Here is a 17059-nt window from a genome sequence, read left to right on the forward strand (position 1 = left end):
TGAACCACACTTTACTTATTTGATTATATTGGCTGGAGCTGTTGCAGATTAATCATTTTTGTTATGCTCCTTCTTTCATGAGAAGTGTTTGTTTAACTCTCCATATATAAACAGAAGTTTATTTTGAGGATTAACTTTCATGTGAAAAACTGCCTCCTAGTTAAATCTTTTTAATCACATCTCTAGGAAAGTGATGTTTTTTTTTTCCTTGCTTTTTTTCTTTCTTCAAGAATTTAAAATTGGCTGTTTGTATATTATAACATAGAGTAGTTTATAAATGCATGAAAATAAGGAATATATCTTAGAAATCTCTGTATTCTCTTCAGCCTTACACATTGTAAATAAATCCATGCTTGTGCAGGATTGAAAAAATGTATAAAGTCAAATGGGACAATACATATAAATTTGCTTTGAAAGTGACTGTGTAAAGAGCATCTTTAAATTAGCACTAGTCTTAAAATCAGGATAGACAGATATCTTCCTGTCCCTCTGACTGTCTCTCCCCAGCCCTTCACGCAGGGACGGCACCTTGAGCCCTGTATACACTTTTTATTTTTGCTTTGTATCTGCTGTTTTTTGGGCTTTCCTGGTGGCTCACATGGTGAAGAATCCGCTTGTAGTGCGGGAGGCCTGGCTTTGATCCCTGGGTTGGGAAGATCTCCTGGAGGAGGGCATGGCAACCCACTCCAGTATTCTTTCCTGGAGAATCCCATGGACGGAGGAGCCTGGTGGGCTACAGTCCATGGGGTTGCAAAGAGTCAGACAGGACTAGCGACTAAGCACTACTATTTTTATACACGGTAAAAAGAAGCGGGCTCAGATGTGCTGAATGCCAGGAACCATAAAGTCATTTATAGCCACTCTTATCCATTTTCTACTGCTTTCTTCAAAAGACAAACTTATATACCATTTTACATGTTAACAGTTATTTCTGAATTTTCCTGGTAGTCCGGTGGTTAAGACCTCACACTTCCAATGCAGTTCTAGTCCTGATTGGGGAATGAAGATTGCATATACCGCCTGGCACGGCCAAGAAATAAATAAAAGAAAAGTGGTTTCAGTTTAACACTTATGGAGGTCTTAAAGTGTCAGTGAAGTGAAAGTTGCTCAGTTGTGTCTGACTCTTTGTGACCCCATGGACTATACGGTCCAAAATTCTCCAGGCCAGAAGACTGGAGTGGGTAGCCTTTCCCTTCTCCAGGGGATCTTCCCAACCCAGGGATCAAACTCAGGTCTCCCACATTGCGGGCAGATTCTTTACCAGCTGAGCCACAAGGAAAGCCCCTTAAAGTGCCAGCAAATGTGTGAATTGGTGACGTTGTTAAAATACAGAGAACACAGTCTTTGCTCTCTGAACGTGGATGCCTGGTGGGACCACAAACATGCCAGTCAGTTGTCAGAGGTGCCGTTAAACAGGGAGGAGGATGCATTCGATGGACAAAGGCGCAGGTGTTCACTTCTTCCTAGCAGGTGGGAAAGTCTTCCGGGGGCCGTGGCACTGAGTCAGAGTCGAAGTGATTAGGAGCTTTCAAGACAGGCGATTGTGGGGACTTCCCTGGGGGTCCAGTGGTTGAGAAGTCCGCCTTCAAGTTCAGGGGATGCGGTTTGATGCCTGGTCGGAGGCTAAGATCCCACATGCTGTGGGGCAGCTTAGCCCTCCTGCTACAGCTACTAAGCCCTTGCCCCGCAACGAAGATCCTGCCTGCTGCAGCTGAGACCTGACAAAGCCAAATGAAAGGAATAAATAAATATATATATACATATTTTTTTTTTAAAGACAGGTGATTGAGCAAAGGACATTTAGGACAGAGAGAGGAGCCTGCAAACGGGCAAGTGGGGAGTTTGGAGAGCATCACAGAGGTGTCTTTTCTGACACATATAAAAGTTTGAACTTTATATTCCAGGCAAAAAAAGAAAAAGATACAGATGAACTGATTTACAAAATAGTAAAAGAACCACAGACATAGAAAACAAATTTATGGTTACCAAAGGGGAAAGAGGGGGGAGGGATAAATTAGGAGTGTGGGATTAAAATATACACACTTCGGTGTACAAAACAGATAACCAGCAAGGACCTCCCGTATAGCACAGGGAACTCTACTCCGTATTTTGTAATACCCTATAAGGGAAAAGAATCTGAAAAGGAATTGGTATATGTATAACTGAATCACTTTGGTGTATATCTGAAACTAAGACAATATGGTAAGTCAACTGTACTTCACTTAGAAAAAGAGAGAAAACTGGAAGGACTTTAAGCTGTGGCATAATGTTATCAGGTTTTCATTCTAGAAAATTACTTTAATAAACATGTGGAGAAGAAATATTAGGTTATTTATGCTTCTAAAAAAACAGCCTTATAGAACATAAGTAGACTGAAAGTTAATTTTTCTTCCTCATTGCCTTAAACAACTTCACAAAAATCTGAAAACACCCACGTTTTAGCCTTTGAATTGCCAAGAGGTTTGTTCCCTGCGTGAGTTATATCTCTCTAGCATTTCAAGATTTTGTGTTTGGGTTTAAGAATGTAGGCTTTTTACCCTGGGCTACAGCAGGGCGGCTCACCACCTAACTCTTCCTTATTCCTACCCTTTCTCTCTCAATCTTTTTTTTTTTTGACATTATATTATTTTTTTAACACCAAAAACATTTTGTATTGGGGTTAGCCAATTAACAGTGTTGTGGTAGTTTCAGGTGAACCGCGAAGGGACTCAGCCATATGCACATGTAGCCGTTCTCCCCAACCCCCTCCCATCCGGGCTGACACATAACACTGAGCAGGCTTTGCAGTGGTTGTGTACACACTTCTGTGTTTAAAATGAGCAACCAACAAAGACCTCCTGTGTAGCACACGGAACTCTCTCAATCTTTTGCATCTAGTTGCCCAAGCCAAATGCTTCCACTTTCTCTTGGTTCCTTTCTGTCTCTTGCCCTTCATGTCAAGAAGGTAAGGCTGGTAAGGTAAAGTAAGAAGGTAAGGCCAGCAAGGCCAGTAGATTCTGCCTCCACACTAACAGCTCAGCTTCCGCTACTTCTGTCGTCTCAGTGATGCTACCATCCTACTTCAGTCTTCCCTGGTCTCTCCCTGGGACTCCTGCAGTCGCCTCCTAAATTGGTTCTCCCCTTGCTTTCTCACCCATTTCCCTGGCTTCTGCTTCGGACAGCTCACTAGCTTTTTGCACTTAGAATAAAAAAGCAAACTCCCCTTGTGGTCACCATCTCCTGGCTCTTGGCTCCCTTCACTTCATCTCTTGACACTCTCCTTCCATTCCAGCTGTTGTTTGCTCTCACAGTGGCCTGCAAACACTTACTCACTTCTTCCAATAAGCTCTTATAATTTGGTGCCTGGCAAATACTCCCTGAACTTAATAGCATCATGATATCATAGTAACACTTTCTGCCATTTATTAAATATTTTCTGTAATCCAGATGGTGTGCTAAGTGCTCTTGAGCCATTATCTTATCATTAGATTAGATGCAACCAGCTTGTGAAGTTGGCGTTATTATGCCTGGATTTTAGGGGACGAAATGGGAGCACAGAGAACTGAAGTAACTTGCCCAGATTTGTATTGGTAGTGTGTAGTGGAGCCTGGCTTGAAGGCTGTCTGTCTGATTCTAAGCTGGGCTCTTTGCTACTGAAGATACGAAAATGTTTTGTTATTATTAAACTTTAATGCTTTCACAATTCCTGGAGGACCATCTGAGAGCAAGCTCTAGAGGGAATCTTATAATGAAATTGAAAGTAAACATTAGTGTGACCTAACTACCCTATTAGAGGAAATAAACTTTTCTCAATATTTTATGTTTTGTTGATAATAAAAGATAGTATAGTGTAAAAGTTGGAAATAAACTCTGGAGTCAAACAAACATGAGTTTAATCTCAGCATCTTCTATTCATTCATACAGACTTCCATATCATGAAAGTGAATTGAAAGTGAAAGTTGCTTAGTCGTGTCTGACTCTTTGTGACCCCATGGACTCTCCAGGCCAGAATACTGGAGTGGGTAGCCTTTCCCTTCTCCAGGTGATCTTCCCAACCCAGGGATCAAACACAGGTCTCCTGCATTGCAGGAGAATTCTTTACCAGCTGAGTCACAGGGGAAGCCCCAAAATACTGGAGTGGATGAACACAATAAATATAATAAATTACATTATATAATGGACCTCCCAGGTGGCGCAGCAGTAAGGAATCCACCTGTTAATGCAGGGGACACAGGAGACCAGGGTTCGATCCCTGAGTAGGGGAGATTCCCTGGAGTGGGAAATTACAATTCACTCCTGTATTCTTGTCTGGGAAATTCCATGGACAAAGGAGCCTGGCAGATTACAGTTCCAGGGGTCACAAAGAGTCGGACACCACTGAGCATTCACGCATGCACATTGCATTATATGTTACAAGATGGGAAGCACTTTGTGTGGGGAAAGTAAATAAGATCAGGATGGAGGGAAATATGAAGAGTATGTTAAATAGGTTAGTGAGGTGGGTCTCATCGAGAGGATCAGAGACTTGAAAGAAATGAGGGAGTTTATCAGATGGATATTTGAGGGTAGAACCTATTCTTTCCTAGAGGAGGAAAGAATAGGTGGTGCTAAGTCCCGAAGGTTGTGCATGTATGCCTACTTAAGAGCAGAGTGCTGTTGTGAAGGAGGGAAGGTGACCAAGTGAAGGAGACATACTAGATGAAGTCAGAGGGGTTCCAAGGATGTTGTTGGTGGCAATAAAATGAACCGGTATACACATAAAGCACCTAGCGCAAGGTGTAGCCAAGAATCATAGAAGCCCTGCCCACCTCTTTCAGCCACATCTCTTGTTGCTCCCTGTTGAAAGCCCTACCCTGTGTTTATAACCAAAAATTCTATGAAGATCCCCCAAATATCTGTGCTGATTTAAACTTTTCTACTTTTGCACACACCTAAAATATGTTTGGAAAACTCAGCAGTGACCACAGGACTGGAACAGGTCAGTTTTCATTCCAATCCCAAAGAAGAGCAATGCAAAAGAATGTTTAGACTACCATACAGTTGTGCTCATTTCACATGCTAGCAAGGTTATGCTCAAAATCCTTCAAGCTAGGCTTCAGCAGCATATAAGAACTTGAGAGCTTCCAGATGTAGAAGCTGGATTTAGAAAAGGCAGAGGAACCAGAGATCAAATTGCCAACATTCATTGGATCATGGGGAAAGCAAGAGAGTTCAAGAAAACATCTACTTCCCCTTCATTGACTATGCTAAAGCCTTTGACATGAGGATCACAGCAAAATGTGGAAAATTCTTAAAAAGATGGGAATACTAGACCACCTTACCTGTCTCCTGAGAAACCTGTATGCAGCTCAAGAAGCAACAGTTGGAACTGGACATGGAATAATGGACTGGTTCAAAATTGAGATGGGAATATGGACAAGGCTGTATGTTGTCACTCTTCTTATTTAACTTCTATCTAGAATACGTCATGTGAAATGCCATGCTGGATGAAGCACAAGTTGGAATCAAGATTGCTGGGAGAAATATCAACAACCTCAGTTAAGCAGATGATACCACTCTAATGGCAGAAAGTGAAGAGGAACTAAAGAGCCTCTTCATGAGGGTGAAAGAAGAGAGTGAAAAAGCTGGAGACTCAACATTCAGAAAACTAAGATCATGGCATCCGGTCCCATCACTTCATGGCAGATAGAAAGGGAAGAAGTTTAGCAGTAACAGATTTTATTTTTCTGGGCTCCAGAATCAGTATGGACAGAGACTGCAGCCATGAAATTAAAAGACTCTTGCTCCTTGGAAGAAACGCTATGACAAACCTAGACAGTTTATTAAAAAGCAGAGACATTATTTTGCCAACAAAGGTCCATCTAGTCAAAGCTATGGTTTTTCCAGTAGTTGTGTATGGATGTGAGAGTTGGACTATAAAGAAGAGCGCTGAAGAATTGATGCTTTTGAACTATGGTTTTGGAGAAGACTCTTGAGAGTCCCTTGGATTGTAAGGAGATCAAACCAGTCAATCCTAAAGGAAATCAACCCTGAATATTCATTAGAAAGACTGATGCTGAAACTCCAGTGCTTTGGTCACCTGGTTCGAAGAACTGACTCATCAGAAAAGACCCTGCTGTGATTTATGTCGGAGAGTGTTTTGCCTATGTTCTCCTCTAGGAGTTTGATAGTTTCTGGTCTTACATTTAGATCTTTAATCCATTTTGAGTTTATTTTTGTGTATGGTGTTAGAAAGTGTTCTAGTTTCATTCTTTTACAGGTGGTTGACCAGTTTTCCCAGCACCACTTGTTAAAGAGGTTATCTTTTTTCCACTGTATATCCTTGCCTCCTTTGTCGAAGATAAGGTGACCATAGGTTCGTGGACTTATCTCTGGGCTTTCTATTCTGTTCCATTGATCTATATTTCTGTCTTTGTGCCAGTACCATACTGTCTTGATGACTGTGGCTTTGTAGTAGAGTCTGAAGTCAGGCAGATTGATTCCTCCAGTTCCATTCTTCTTTCTCAGGATTACTTTGGCTATTCGAGGTTTTTTGTATTTCCATACAAATTGTGAAATTATTTGTTCTAGTTCTGTGAAAAATACTGTTGGTAGTTTGATAGGGATTGCATTGAATCTATAGATTACTTTGGGTAGTATAGCCATTTTGACAATATTGATTCTTCCAATCCATGAACATGGTATATTTCTCCATCTATTTGTGTCCTCTTTGATTTCTTTCATCAGTGTTTTATAGTTTTCTATGTATAGGACTTTTGTTTCTTTAGGTAGATATACTCCTAAGTATTTTATTCTTTTTGTTGCAATGGTGAATGGTATTGTTTCCTTAATTTCTCTTTCTGTTTTCTCATTGTTAGTGTATAGGAATGCAAGAGATTTCTGTGTGTTAATTTTATATCCTGCAACTTGACTGTATTCGTTGATTAGCTCTAGTAATTTTCTGGTAGAGTCTTTAGGGTTTTCTATGTAGAGGATCATGTCATCTGCAAACAGCGAGAGTTTCACTTCTTCTTTTCCTATCTGGATTCCTTTTACTTCTTTTTCTGCCCTGATTGCTGTGGCCAAAACTTCCAAAACTATGTTGAATAGTAGTGGTGAGAGTGGGCACCCTTGTCTTGTTCCTGATTTCAGGGGAAATGCTTTCAATTTTTCACCATTGAGGGTGATGCTTGCTGTGGGTTTGTCATATATAGCTTTTATTATGTTGAGGTATGTTCCTTCTATTCCTGCTTTCTGGAGAGTTTTAATCATAAATGGATGTTGAATTTTGTCAAAGGCTTTTTCTGCATCTATTGAGATAATCATATGGTTTTTATCTTTCAATTTGTTAATGTGGTGTATTACATTGATTGATTTGCGGATATTAAAGAATCCTTGCATTCCTGGGATAAAGCCCACTTGGTCATGATGAATGATTTCCTCTATGACCCACATCCCAGAATTTCAGAAATAAAAGCAAAAATAAACAAATGGGACCTAATGAAACTTAAAAGCTTTTGCACAACAAAGGAAACTATAAGCAAGGTGAAAAGACAGCCCTCAGATTGGGAGAAAATAATAGCAAATGAAGCAACAGACAAAGGATTAATCTCAAAAATATACAAGCAACTCCTCCAGCTCAACTCCAGAAAAATAAATGACCCAATCAAAAAATGGGCCAAAGAACTCAACAGACATTTCTCCAAGGAAGACATACAGATGGCTAACAAACACATGAAAAGATGCTCAACATCACTCATTATCAGAGAAATGCAAATCAAAACCACAATGAGGTACCATTATACGCCAGTCAGGATGGCTGCTATCCAAAAGTCTACAAGCAATAAATGCTGGAGAGGGTGTGGAGAAAAGGGAACCCTCTTACACTGTTGGTGGGAATGCAAATTAGTACAGCCACTATGGAAAACAGTGTGGAGATTTCTTAAAAAGCTGGAAATAGAACTGCCATATGACCCAGCAATCCCACTTCTGGGCATACACACCAAGGAAACCAGATCTGAAAGAGCCACATGCACCCCAATGTTCATCGCAGCACTGTTTATAATAGCCAGGACATGGAAGCAACCCAGATGCCCATCAGCAGACGAATGGATGAGGAAGCTGTGGTACATATACACCATGGAATATTACTCAGCCATTAAAAAGAATTCATTTGAATCACTTCTAATGAGATGGATGAAACTGGAGCCCATTATACAGAGCGAAGTAAGCCAGAAAGATAAAGACCATTACAGTATACTAACACATATATATGGACTTTAGAAAGATGGTAACGATAACCCTATATGCAAAACAGAAAAAGAGACTCAGATGTATGGAACAGACTTGTGGACTCTGGGAGAAGGCGAGGGTGGGATGTTTCAGGAGAACAGCATTGAAACATGTGTATTATCTAGGGTGAAACGGATAACCAGCTCAGGTTGGGTACATGAGACAAGTGCTCGGGCCTGGTGCACTGGGAAGACCCAGAGGGATCGGGTGGAGAGGGAGGTGGGAGGGGGGACTGGGATGGGGAATACATGTAAATCCATGGCTAATTCATATCAATGTATAACAAAAACTACTGTAATGATGTAAAGTAATTAGCCTCCAACTAATAAAAATTAAAAAAAAAAAAAAAAAAGAAAAGACCCTGATGCTAGGAAAGATTGAAGGCAAAGGGAGAAGGGGGCGACAGAGGATGAGATGGTTAGATAGCCACTAACTCAATGGACATAAATTTGAGCAAACTCTGGGAAAGAGTGAAGGACAGGGGAGGCTGGTGTGCTACGGCCCATGGGGGGTCATAAAGGTTGGACAGGACTTAGTAACTGAACAACAACAAAAAACCCTTCCTTATCATTCTGATAAACTCCTTCAAGACCTACCTAAGGCTGTCCTCTGGGAGGATGACATCTTTGACTCCTTCAGAGGCAGAGCTTTCTTTTTTGAGCCGCCATGCACCATACTTTGTGTATGTGTTTGTTACAGTAACACATAGTTGATGATAACTGACATTTAATGGGCACTTCCTGTGTGCCATGCAATAAATCCTTTACATGTTTTAAAGATTTATTCTTGACAACAACAGCCCAGAAAGGTATGTCTTGTTGTCAACTTCATTTTGTAGATGAATAATTAAAGGCAGAAGATGTTTATTGATTTGCTTAAGATCATCCAGCTACTCAGCGGTGTCACCAAGAGTTGATCACAGTGTTTCTGGCTCCAGAGCTGATGCCTTCTTAACCATTGCATTTACTGTACATCTACCCTTCCATCATTTATTAAATTTTTACTCTATATAAGTGTGTGTGTGTGTGTATACACCTTACACTTGTATAGGTACTTGTATAGGTACCCTTCCATCATTTATTAAATTTTTACTATATGTAAGTGTGTGTATATATATATACCTATACACTTGTATAGGTACTTGTTTAGGTACCCTTCCATCATTTATTAAATCTTTACTATGTGTAAGTATGTGTGTGTATATATATAATATACACACACACTTGTATAGGTACATGTATTCATATTTTGTGCATGTATCTGCCATACTGCTTGTGGCTGCTTTGAGGGTGTGTCAGATTCACCTTTGCTGCTTGGAGCTTTGCACATGTGTTTCCATGGTTGAGTGGTGAGAGTAAAATACTTTCTCCTGTAATTTGCAAAACATGAGAAATAATATTCAAAATGTTAATGATAGTGTGTCATTAATTTTGAATGTTATTTGGCTTTGGATTTCATTTTAATCATGTTGTTGTGCTTCTGCTTCTCCCTAGACCAGTGTTAAAGAGGGACAGCTGTTGAAGCAAACCAGTTCTTTCCAAAGGTGGAAAAAGCGATACTTCAAACTTCGAGGTCGTACACTTTATTATGCAAAGGACTCAAAGGTAATTTGAGAGAATGCTAGTTGCAAGCATTTGAGGGCTGTAGATGGTTCTGTAAACTGTCTTTGTCTTGGGGCTTCATATAGCATTAATGGTCTAATTCAATATAAATATGATTCATCTTGGACCAGATCGCAAGGGGGTCTATTTGAGTCAATTTCACGTAATGTCCCCTATGGACAATCTTAGGGCAAGTTCTAGTGTAGTTTTCTTTCTTTTTTCCTTCCAATTAAGATGAACAGTTAAATGTAACTTTATTAGATATAATAAAGTCTAAACTTGATTCCCCCCTTTCTTCCTAATTTTTACCTTATAAATCTTTTCCTGAACATGAGAGAGGATTTGCTATAGTTGCTAAGAATTCATGCTCTTGTTTCAGACAAGAGTTCATATCCCAATTCTTACATATTCCAGTGCAGTGACAGTGAACAGCATATTGTTGAGAGGAGCCTTAAATAATGAAAATGAAGTGCTCATATAATACCAAGCTCAAAGCAATCATTCAGTTAGTCTAGCAGTTAGAAATAAAAATCATAGTGAAATAAAATCAAGGCTTAAATAATTTTTATAAAATAATTGAATGAAATAAGAATGATGTGGCTTTGGAAGAAAAAATGATGATGATGAGCTTCCACTTAAAACTGATACTTTACTATTCCTTCAAAAATAAAATTAAGATGGGTGCTTGCAGTAGACACTGGAGCCTCACCAAAGTGGTCCCCTATCCTTGCAGGCCTGGCAGACCCCTTTGGCCATCACTCATGTTGCCTCAAAGTGTCTCCTGCCCCAGGGGTCGTCCCCACACATCAGAGCATCCATCACAGTTGCATTTGAGCCTTTCAGTCAGCCACACTGGGGTCCAACCCTGCATACAAGCACATCCTCAGAAAGTACAGCCAAGCTGCAACAGGAAATCAGATGCCACCCACCAAGGGGACACTCCTTGAGCATCTGACCCTAGTAACCAAAGACCATGTTACGGGGACCAGCCATACTATACAAAGCCACTCTCTCGAGACCAGGAGGCATAGCTGGTCTACCCAATATGTAGGAAAAAACACAAAGTTAGGCAAAATGAAGAAACAAAGGAATATGTTCCAAACAAAATAAGAAGATGAAAACACTCAGAAATAGATTGAATGAAATGGAGATAAGCAACCTTCCAGATAAATTGTTCAAAGTAATGGTCATAAAGATAACTCACTAAACTCAGTAGAAGAGAAAAGTGAGAATTTCAACAGAGATAGAAAATTAAAAAAAAAAAATCAGAACTGAAGAATACAATAATGGAAATGAAAAATACACTAGAGGAAGCCAGCAACATATTAGATAATTCAGAAGAAAGGACCAATGATCTAGAAGATAAGTTAGTGGAATTCACCCAGTCGGAACAGCAAAAAGAAAAAAGAAACCAAGAAATGGAACTAGCTTAAGGGACCTCTTGGGCAGCATCAAGTGTGCTAAGATTGACATTATTGGAGTCCCAGAGGGGAAGAGAGTGAGGACAGAAAACCCATTTGAAGAAATAATGGCTGAAAAACTTTGCTAACCTAAGGCCTCGCACCACCTGCGAAGCCCCAGCCTAAGGCTGATGGTTTTCCTTATTGATTTCTGTCTGAATGATCTATCTACTGACGTAAGTCTCCTGCTATTACTGTATTACTGTTGGGTTTCTGCCATTGTGTCTTTTAATATTGGCTTTATGGATCCAGGTGCTCCTGTGTTGGGTATATATGTATTAACTAGTGTCACATTTTCCTGTTGGATTGATCCCTTTCTCACTAGGTAGTGCCTTTCTTTGTCTCTTGTTATAGTCTTTGCTTTAAAATCATTTTGTCTGGTATAAGTGTGCTATCCCATATTCCTTTTCATTTACGCTTGTGTGGAATAGCTTTTCCGTCTGCATGCTTCTGGTCCGTGTGTGATTTTAGATCTAAAGTAAGTCTCTTGCAGACAGCATGTATATGGGTCTTGTGTTTGTATCTGTTCAGCTACCCTGTGTTTTCTGGTTGGAGCATTCAGTCCATTTACAGTTAAAGTGATGATCGACGGGCATGTGCTTCCTGCCATTCTGTTAACTGTTTTCTGGCTATTTTTGTTGTTTTCTGTTCCTTTCTTCTCTTGCTTTCTTCCCTTGGGATTCCATGACTTTCTCTAGTATTACATTTATATTCTTTTCTTTTTATTATTTGTGTATTGTTTTCTCTAGCATCCTGCAGAAAAACCCAAAAGAATTTTTTGACCAAAGCTATATTATCAGTTTTTGGTTTGTGGTTACTGCTTATATCACACTCTATATTGCAGTCTATTTTAAGTTGATAGTTGCTTAAGTTTGAACATGTTCTAAAAGCACTACATTCTTACTCCAGTCAATATTTTATGTTTTTGATGTTATTTTACTTTGTGTATTCCGTAACTAATTACTGTAGATATATATGATTTTACTGGTTTTGTCTTTTAACCTTCACATGTCTCCTGCATTGGCAGGTGGATTTTTTTAACACTAGCACCCCCTGGAAAGCACTCATAGCTTTTATCTATTACCGTTACTACATTTTTGCCTTTACTGGTGAGGTATTTTCTTTCACAATTTTTGTATTTCTAGTTATAATTTTTCTTTTCTGTTTAAATTCCTTTAACATTTCTTGTGAGACTGGTATAATGGTGATGAGCCACAGTGTAGACAAACTGTTGCTTGCTTGGGAAACTGTCTCTCAATTCTGATTTATGACTTTGCTGGGTATAGTATTCTTGGTCAGGTTTTCTCCTTCCAGGACTTTGACTGTATCATGCCACTCCCTTTTATAGTGTTATGGAGCGTCCATGTATGTAACTAGTTGTTTTTCTCTTGTTGCTTTTAAGATTCTCTCTTTAGTTTAACACTTTAGCATTTTAATTATAATGTGTCTTGGTGTGGGTCTCATTGGGTTCACTTTGTTTGAGTCTTTCTGTACTTCCTGGCCCTGGATACCTGTGTCCTTTGCCAGGTTAGGAAAGTTTTCAGCCATGCAAATAGAAATGAAAAGAAATACGGGATAACAATCTTGCCATTTGCAAAAACATGGATGAATATAGAAGGTATTATGCTAAGTGAAATAAGCTAGACAGAGAAAGACAAATACCATACAATTTCAATTATATGTGGAATCTGTAAATGATATGTGGAATCTGTAAATGATATGTGGAATCTGTGAATTATATGTGAAATCTAAAAAAACAAATGAACAAACAAACCCAAACAGAGAGACTTATGGATACAGAGAACAAATGGGTGGTTGACAGAGGGGAGGGGTATGTGAGGTTCGTGAAGTAGGTGAAGAGGATTAAGAGATCCAGACTTGCAGTTATAAAAATAAATGTCATGTGAGTTTAATATGCAATAAAGGGAATATAATTAATAATATTGTAATAATTTTATATGATGACATGGTTACTAGGCTTATGGAAATCATTTGATGATGTATTTGATTGTCAAATTACTATGTTGTACTCTTGAAACTAACATAATAGTGTATATCAACTATACTTCAGTTTAAAAATAATAAGATTTATTATTACTGTACCAGTAAGATAATTGATAATTTTTATATTAAAAATATGTTTGTGATATAATAATTAGTAGAGTTATACACCAGAAAGTAAAAATAAATAAGCAAACAAACCTAATTCTTAGCTTATGCAGCTATGGAAATAATAACAAAATAAAATAATCTTATTCTAAAATTCATTATGTTTATAGTTAAACCCTGATCTGGCTCCATCCTGACCCCTCGTATTTATCTCCAGACAACACTGACAATTTGATCACCTATAGTCCTGCCCCATATTTTCCATCTCCAAGACGATTTTCCCTCTATCTCCACTTGAAGAAATTCCCTGTTTTCTTTAAGATCCCTCTAAAATTGTCTTTATTCCAGTATACACAAGAGAAAGAGTTTGTTTTCTGCTGGAGAAATTATCTATGACCTTCCATTGTATTTTGCATATCTCCTCCTCCACATTTAATAGTCTACCTTACTTAAAACTACTTGTATCTCTTTCAGTTCCCATGCTAGATTATAAATTCTGTCTAGTGAGGGAACAAGTCTTATGGTCAGATTGGTTGGCTTGAAGTAGAGTTGCATTACACCCTGGCGATCTTGGGGAGTGGTGGAAACTTAAATTAGATAAGGGAGCCCTTTTTTCTGTAGTTCTAGAGGAGCGGTGTTATACCAACCTCGCTGGAAGTACACTGAAGGACTGTGAACAAGGAGCAGCTGACTGAAAGTAGGAAGGATACATGTATTGACTAGAATTTCCTAATCTCTCAGTTGTCCATTTTTAAAGATTTTAATTCTGTGGAGTTTTTAAACACTGAAACTTTTTTGATTAAAATGCTTTTCAGCCTAAAATAAAATGTGTTTGAACTGGACCAAAAAAAGAATATAAATAAATAAAACTTCGAAAAGTATATAAAGGAAGTCACCTTATGTTTGCAGAGCATATGCACCATCTCACTAGAACACATTTACAGATGAGGACAGTCACATTCAGAAAGTTCGGTAACTGGCTGTGATCTGAGCCAGGACTAGTTCTTTCAATTGTGGGGTGTGTGAGTAGGTGTGCATCTCACACACTTAGTAGGTTCCCCATAAACGATGCTTCTGGACAGCACAGAGCGTTTTGCAATGAAACTGTGTACTGGGGGGCTTCTCTAAAGTCCTGTACAGTTTGAAATTTATGTGTTTGTTGAACTTTATGGTTTAACCCACGAAGTATCACTAACTTAAGTTTTTCATCATTTTTTATTTCTAATTCCTGATATAGCTTCATGGTCATGACCTCATAGTAAAAAATAAATATATATATACACATTTATATATATATAGGAACACTGAGTTAGGTTTTCACATAATATGTTTGTGTTCTTTTTCATTAACAGTCTCTGATATTTGATGAAGTTGACCTCTCAGATGCCAGTGTAGCTGAAGCAAGCACAAAAAATGCTAACAACAGCTTCACGGTATGGTTCTATTCTGCTAACTCCCTCTTCGAACGTTATTGAAAAACCTTTCCAAAGCTTATACTGAATGCCCTGCTCAGTTGCCAGCTGTCTGTCCTGCGTGTTGGAGTTCTTACCAACACAATAAACTTGATTAGTACATTGTAGATTCTAACACCCAGAACCATTCATGATTGTTCGGGTCAATAAACCAACCCATTAAATGTGTATTTAAAATGTATATCTATTTAGGCTTTTTAATTTTAGTGCTTTAAATTTTTCACCCCCTTAAATATAATAGTTCAACTAATTCCCCTGTTCTTGAATATTCACAACATTTGTTTTTTTACATTCAGTCTTAAAAACAGTATTTTCTCTTTTTCTTCAGTTACTCCAGTTGCTAAAGTTTAGACCGTCATTTCTTTTCACTTAAGTAATTCATTTGGCAGCTATTTAAAGAAGAGTCCTCAGTTCCAGTTAATTTTTTTTTCCAGTTGCAAATCACGTTGCTTCAAAGACCTCATAGGCTTAGGTTGCATCTGTAACTCCATTATAAAGTCGTATAAAATCCTGCCTCTGCATTCTAGTGTTGCTGATAATTGTCCATATACGTTCCACCTGTCCAGCATTTCTTTCTGAGCCTAATGCTTTTTCTGTTCCCTCTGACTTAAATGATGCCTCCTGTATCTGTCGCTGTTGAAATTCTGCAAACGCTTCAAAGCTTATGTCAGATATCCTATTCCTTTTCTACTTCTTTGATTACAAAAATACGAATTAATTATGAATTGAGGATCTACCCTGTGCCAGAAACTAATAAACATAATAAACGAGATTCAGAGATGAAAATACATGTATTTATATATACCACTCTGCTGAAGCTATGCACAGTATAATTGAGTGAAGTTCATCTGGGTACTTTGTGCAGCCACATCCTTAGGTCCGCTCAGGCGGTCTTTCTGGGTCCTGTCGCCATCCACCCTCCCAGCCCCTCTTCTGGGAAGCCACCACCACAGTCAGCAGTGCGTTGTGTTCATGCCCTGCATGGGCACGCAGGGCAGGGAGGACAGACAGATGCAGGGCAGTGCCATGATGGAGGTGAGCACTGGAGGGTAGGACTGGGGATGGAGAGGAAGCAAAAGAGTTCAGATTTAGTCTGATTGATTTATGGGCGTGAGAGATAATTCATGCTGCAAACATCCCTCCTCCTCTCCCCTCCCCAGGGACCACTGAGTTTGAGAAGAGAGAGGACAGCCAAGAATAGCATCCTGGGAAAAACTTAACAATGTAAGGTTTGACCACTAAAGACTGAGAGAGAGAGCATTCTGAAGTCTAGAAGGAACGGTAGGAGGCAGCGATGTTATGAAAAGCCAGTGGAAGGGAGTTTTAAGGCGGAAGTTGTCACACATCAGATGCTGTAGAGAGGTCAAGTCCAAGAAGAAAGGAAGAGTGTCTGGTGAATGTGGAAACAGGGCAGGTCATCGGGTCACACTGGCAGGAGCAGTGGAGGGTCGTGTGCACGAGGCACACGGAGACGCCGAGTGGAAAGGCAGAGGGAATTAGCAAGATTCCTGATCCCACAGCCTGGCTGTTAAAAGAAGGAGCTGACTCAGAGCAACAAGAACTTTCAGGTTCGAAGAGGCAGTTCTGGTTTCGTTGTTGCTGTTGTAGTGGTTGATCTTTCGCTTTGTTTTTCAAAACTGGGTTTTGAGCCTGTCTGTACCACCAAGGACAGAAGTGTTAGATCAAAAGTTTGAAGCTTCAGGAGAGAGAACGCGTAATTGATGGAGTGTATTTGCCGAGTAAAGACAGGGGACCCAGAACAAAGGTTAGAGGTTAGCCTTTAAAATGGATAGCTGGAACAGTGAAAGTGTTAGTCGCTCAGTCGTGTCTGACTCTCTGCGACCCCATGGACGGTAGCCCACCAGGCTCCTCTGTCCATGAAATTCTCCAGCAAGAATACTGAACCTGCCCTACAGCACAGAGTTCAGCCTGGTGTTCTGTGGTGACCTGTTCTGGGGTTTGGGAGGAAGGGCCCTGGAAGAGGGGGTATATGTGTGCATACAGCTGATTCACTTTGTTATACAGTGTTGTAGAGCAGGGGTAAATTGTTTACCCCAATTTAAAAAAAAAAAAGATAAGCCTTGAACAAGACACAGAAAGTTGGTTTTTTTTTTGAAATTTAATGTTTAATATAAATATAAGATATAGTGAATTCTTAAACAGGTCA

General features: G+C 39.4%; 1 protein-coding gene across 7 annotated transcripts in view; it reads left to right on the forward strand.

Annotated features, from left to right (window-relative positions):
* DGKH (diacylglycerol kinase eta) overlaps positions 1 to 17059 on the forward strand; it is a 210459-nt gene that overhangs the window by 78094 nt on the left and 115306 nt on the right. For all 7 annotated transcript variants that reach the window (XM_070471180.1, XM_070471184.1, XM_070471179.1 and 4 more), the window contains exons 3-4: positions 9744 to 9854; positions 14773 to 14853. In XM_070471180.1, coding sequence (XP_070327281.1) covers positions 9744 to 9854; positions 14773 to 14853 — 192 coding nt within the window. The remainder of the gene's footprint in view (positions 1 to 9743; positions 9855 to 14772; positions 14854 to 17059) is intronic.

This window comes from Odocoileus virginianus, chromosome 8 (genome assembly GCF_023699985.2).
Source record: "Odocoileus virginianus isolate 20LAN1187 ecotype Illinois chromosome 8, Ovbor_1.2, whole genome shotgun sequence".
NCBI lineage: Eukaryota > Metazoa > Chordata > Mammalia > Artiodactyla > Cervidae > Odocoileus > Odocoileus virginianus.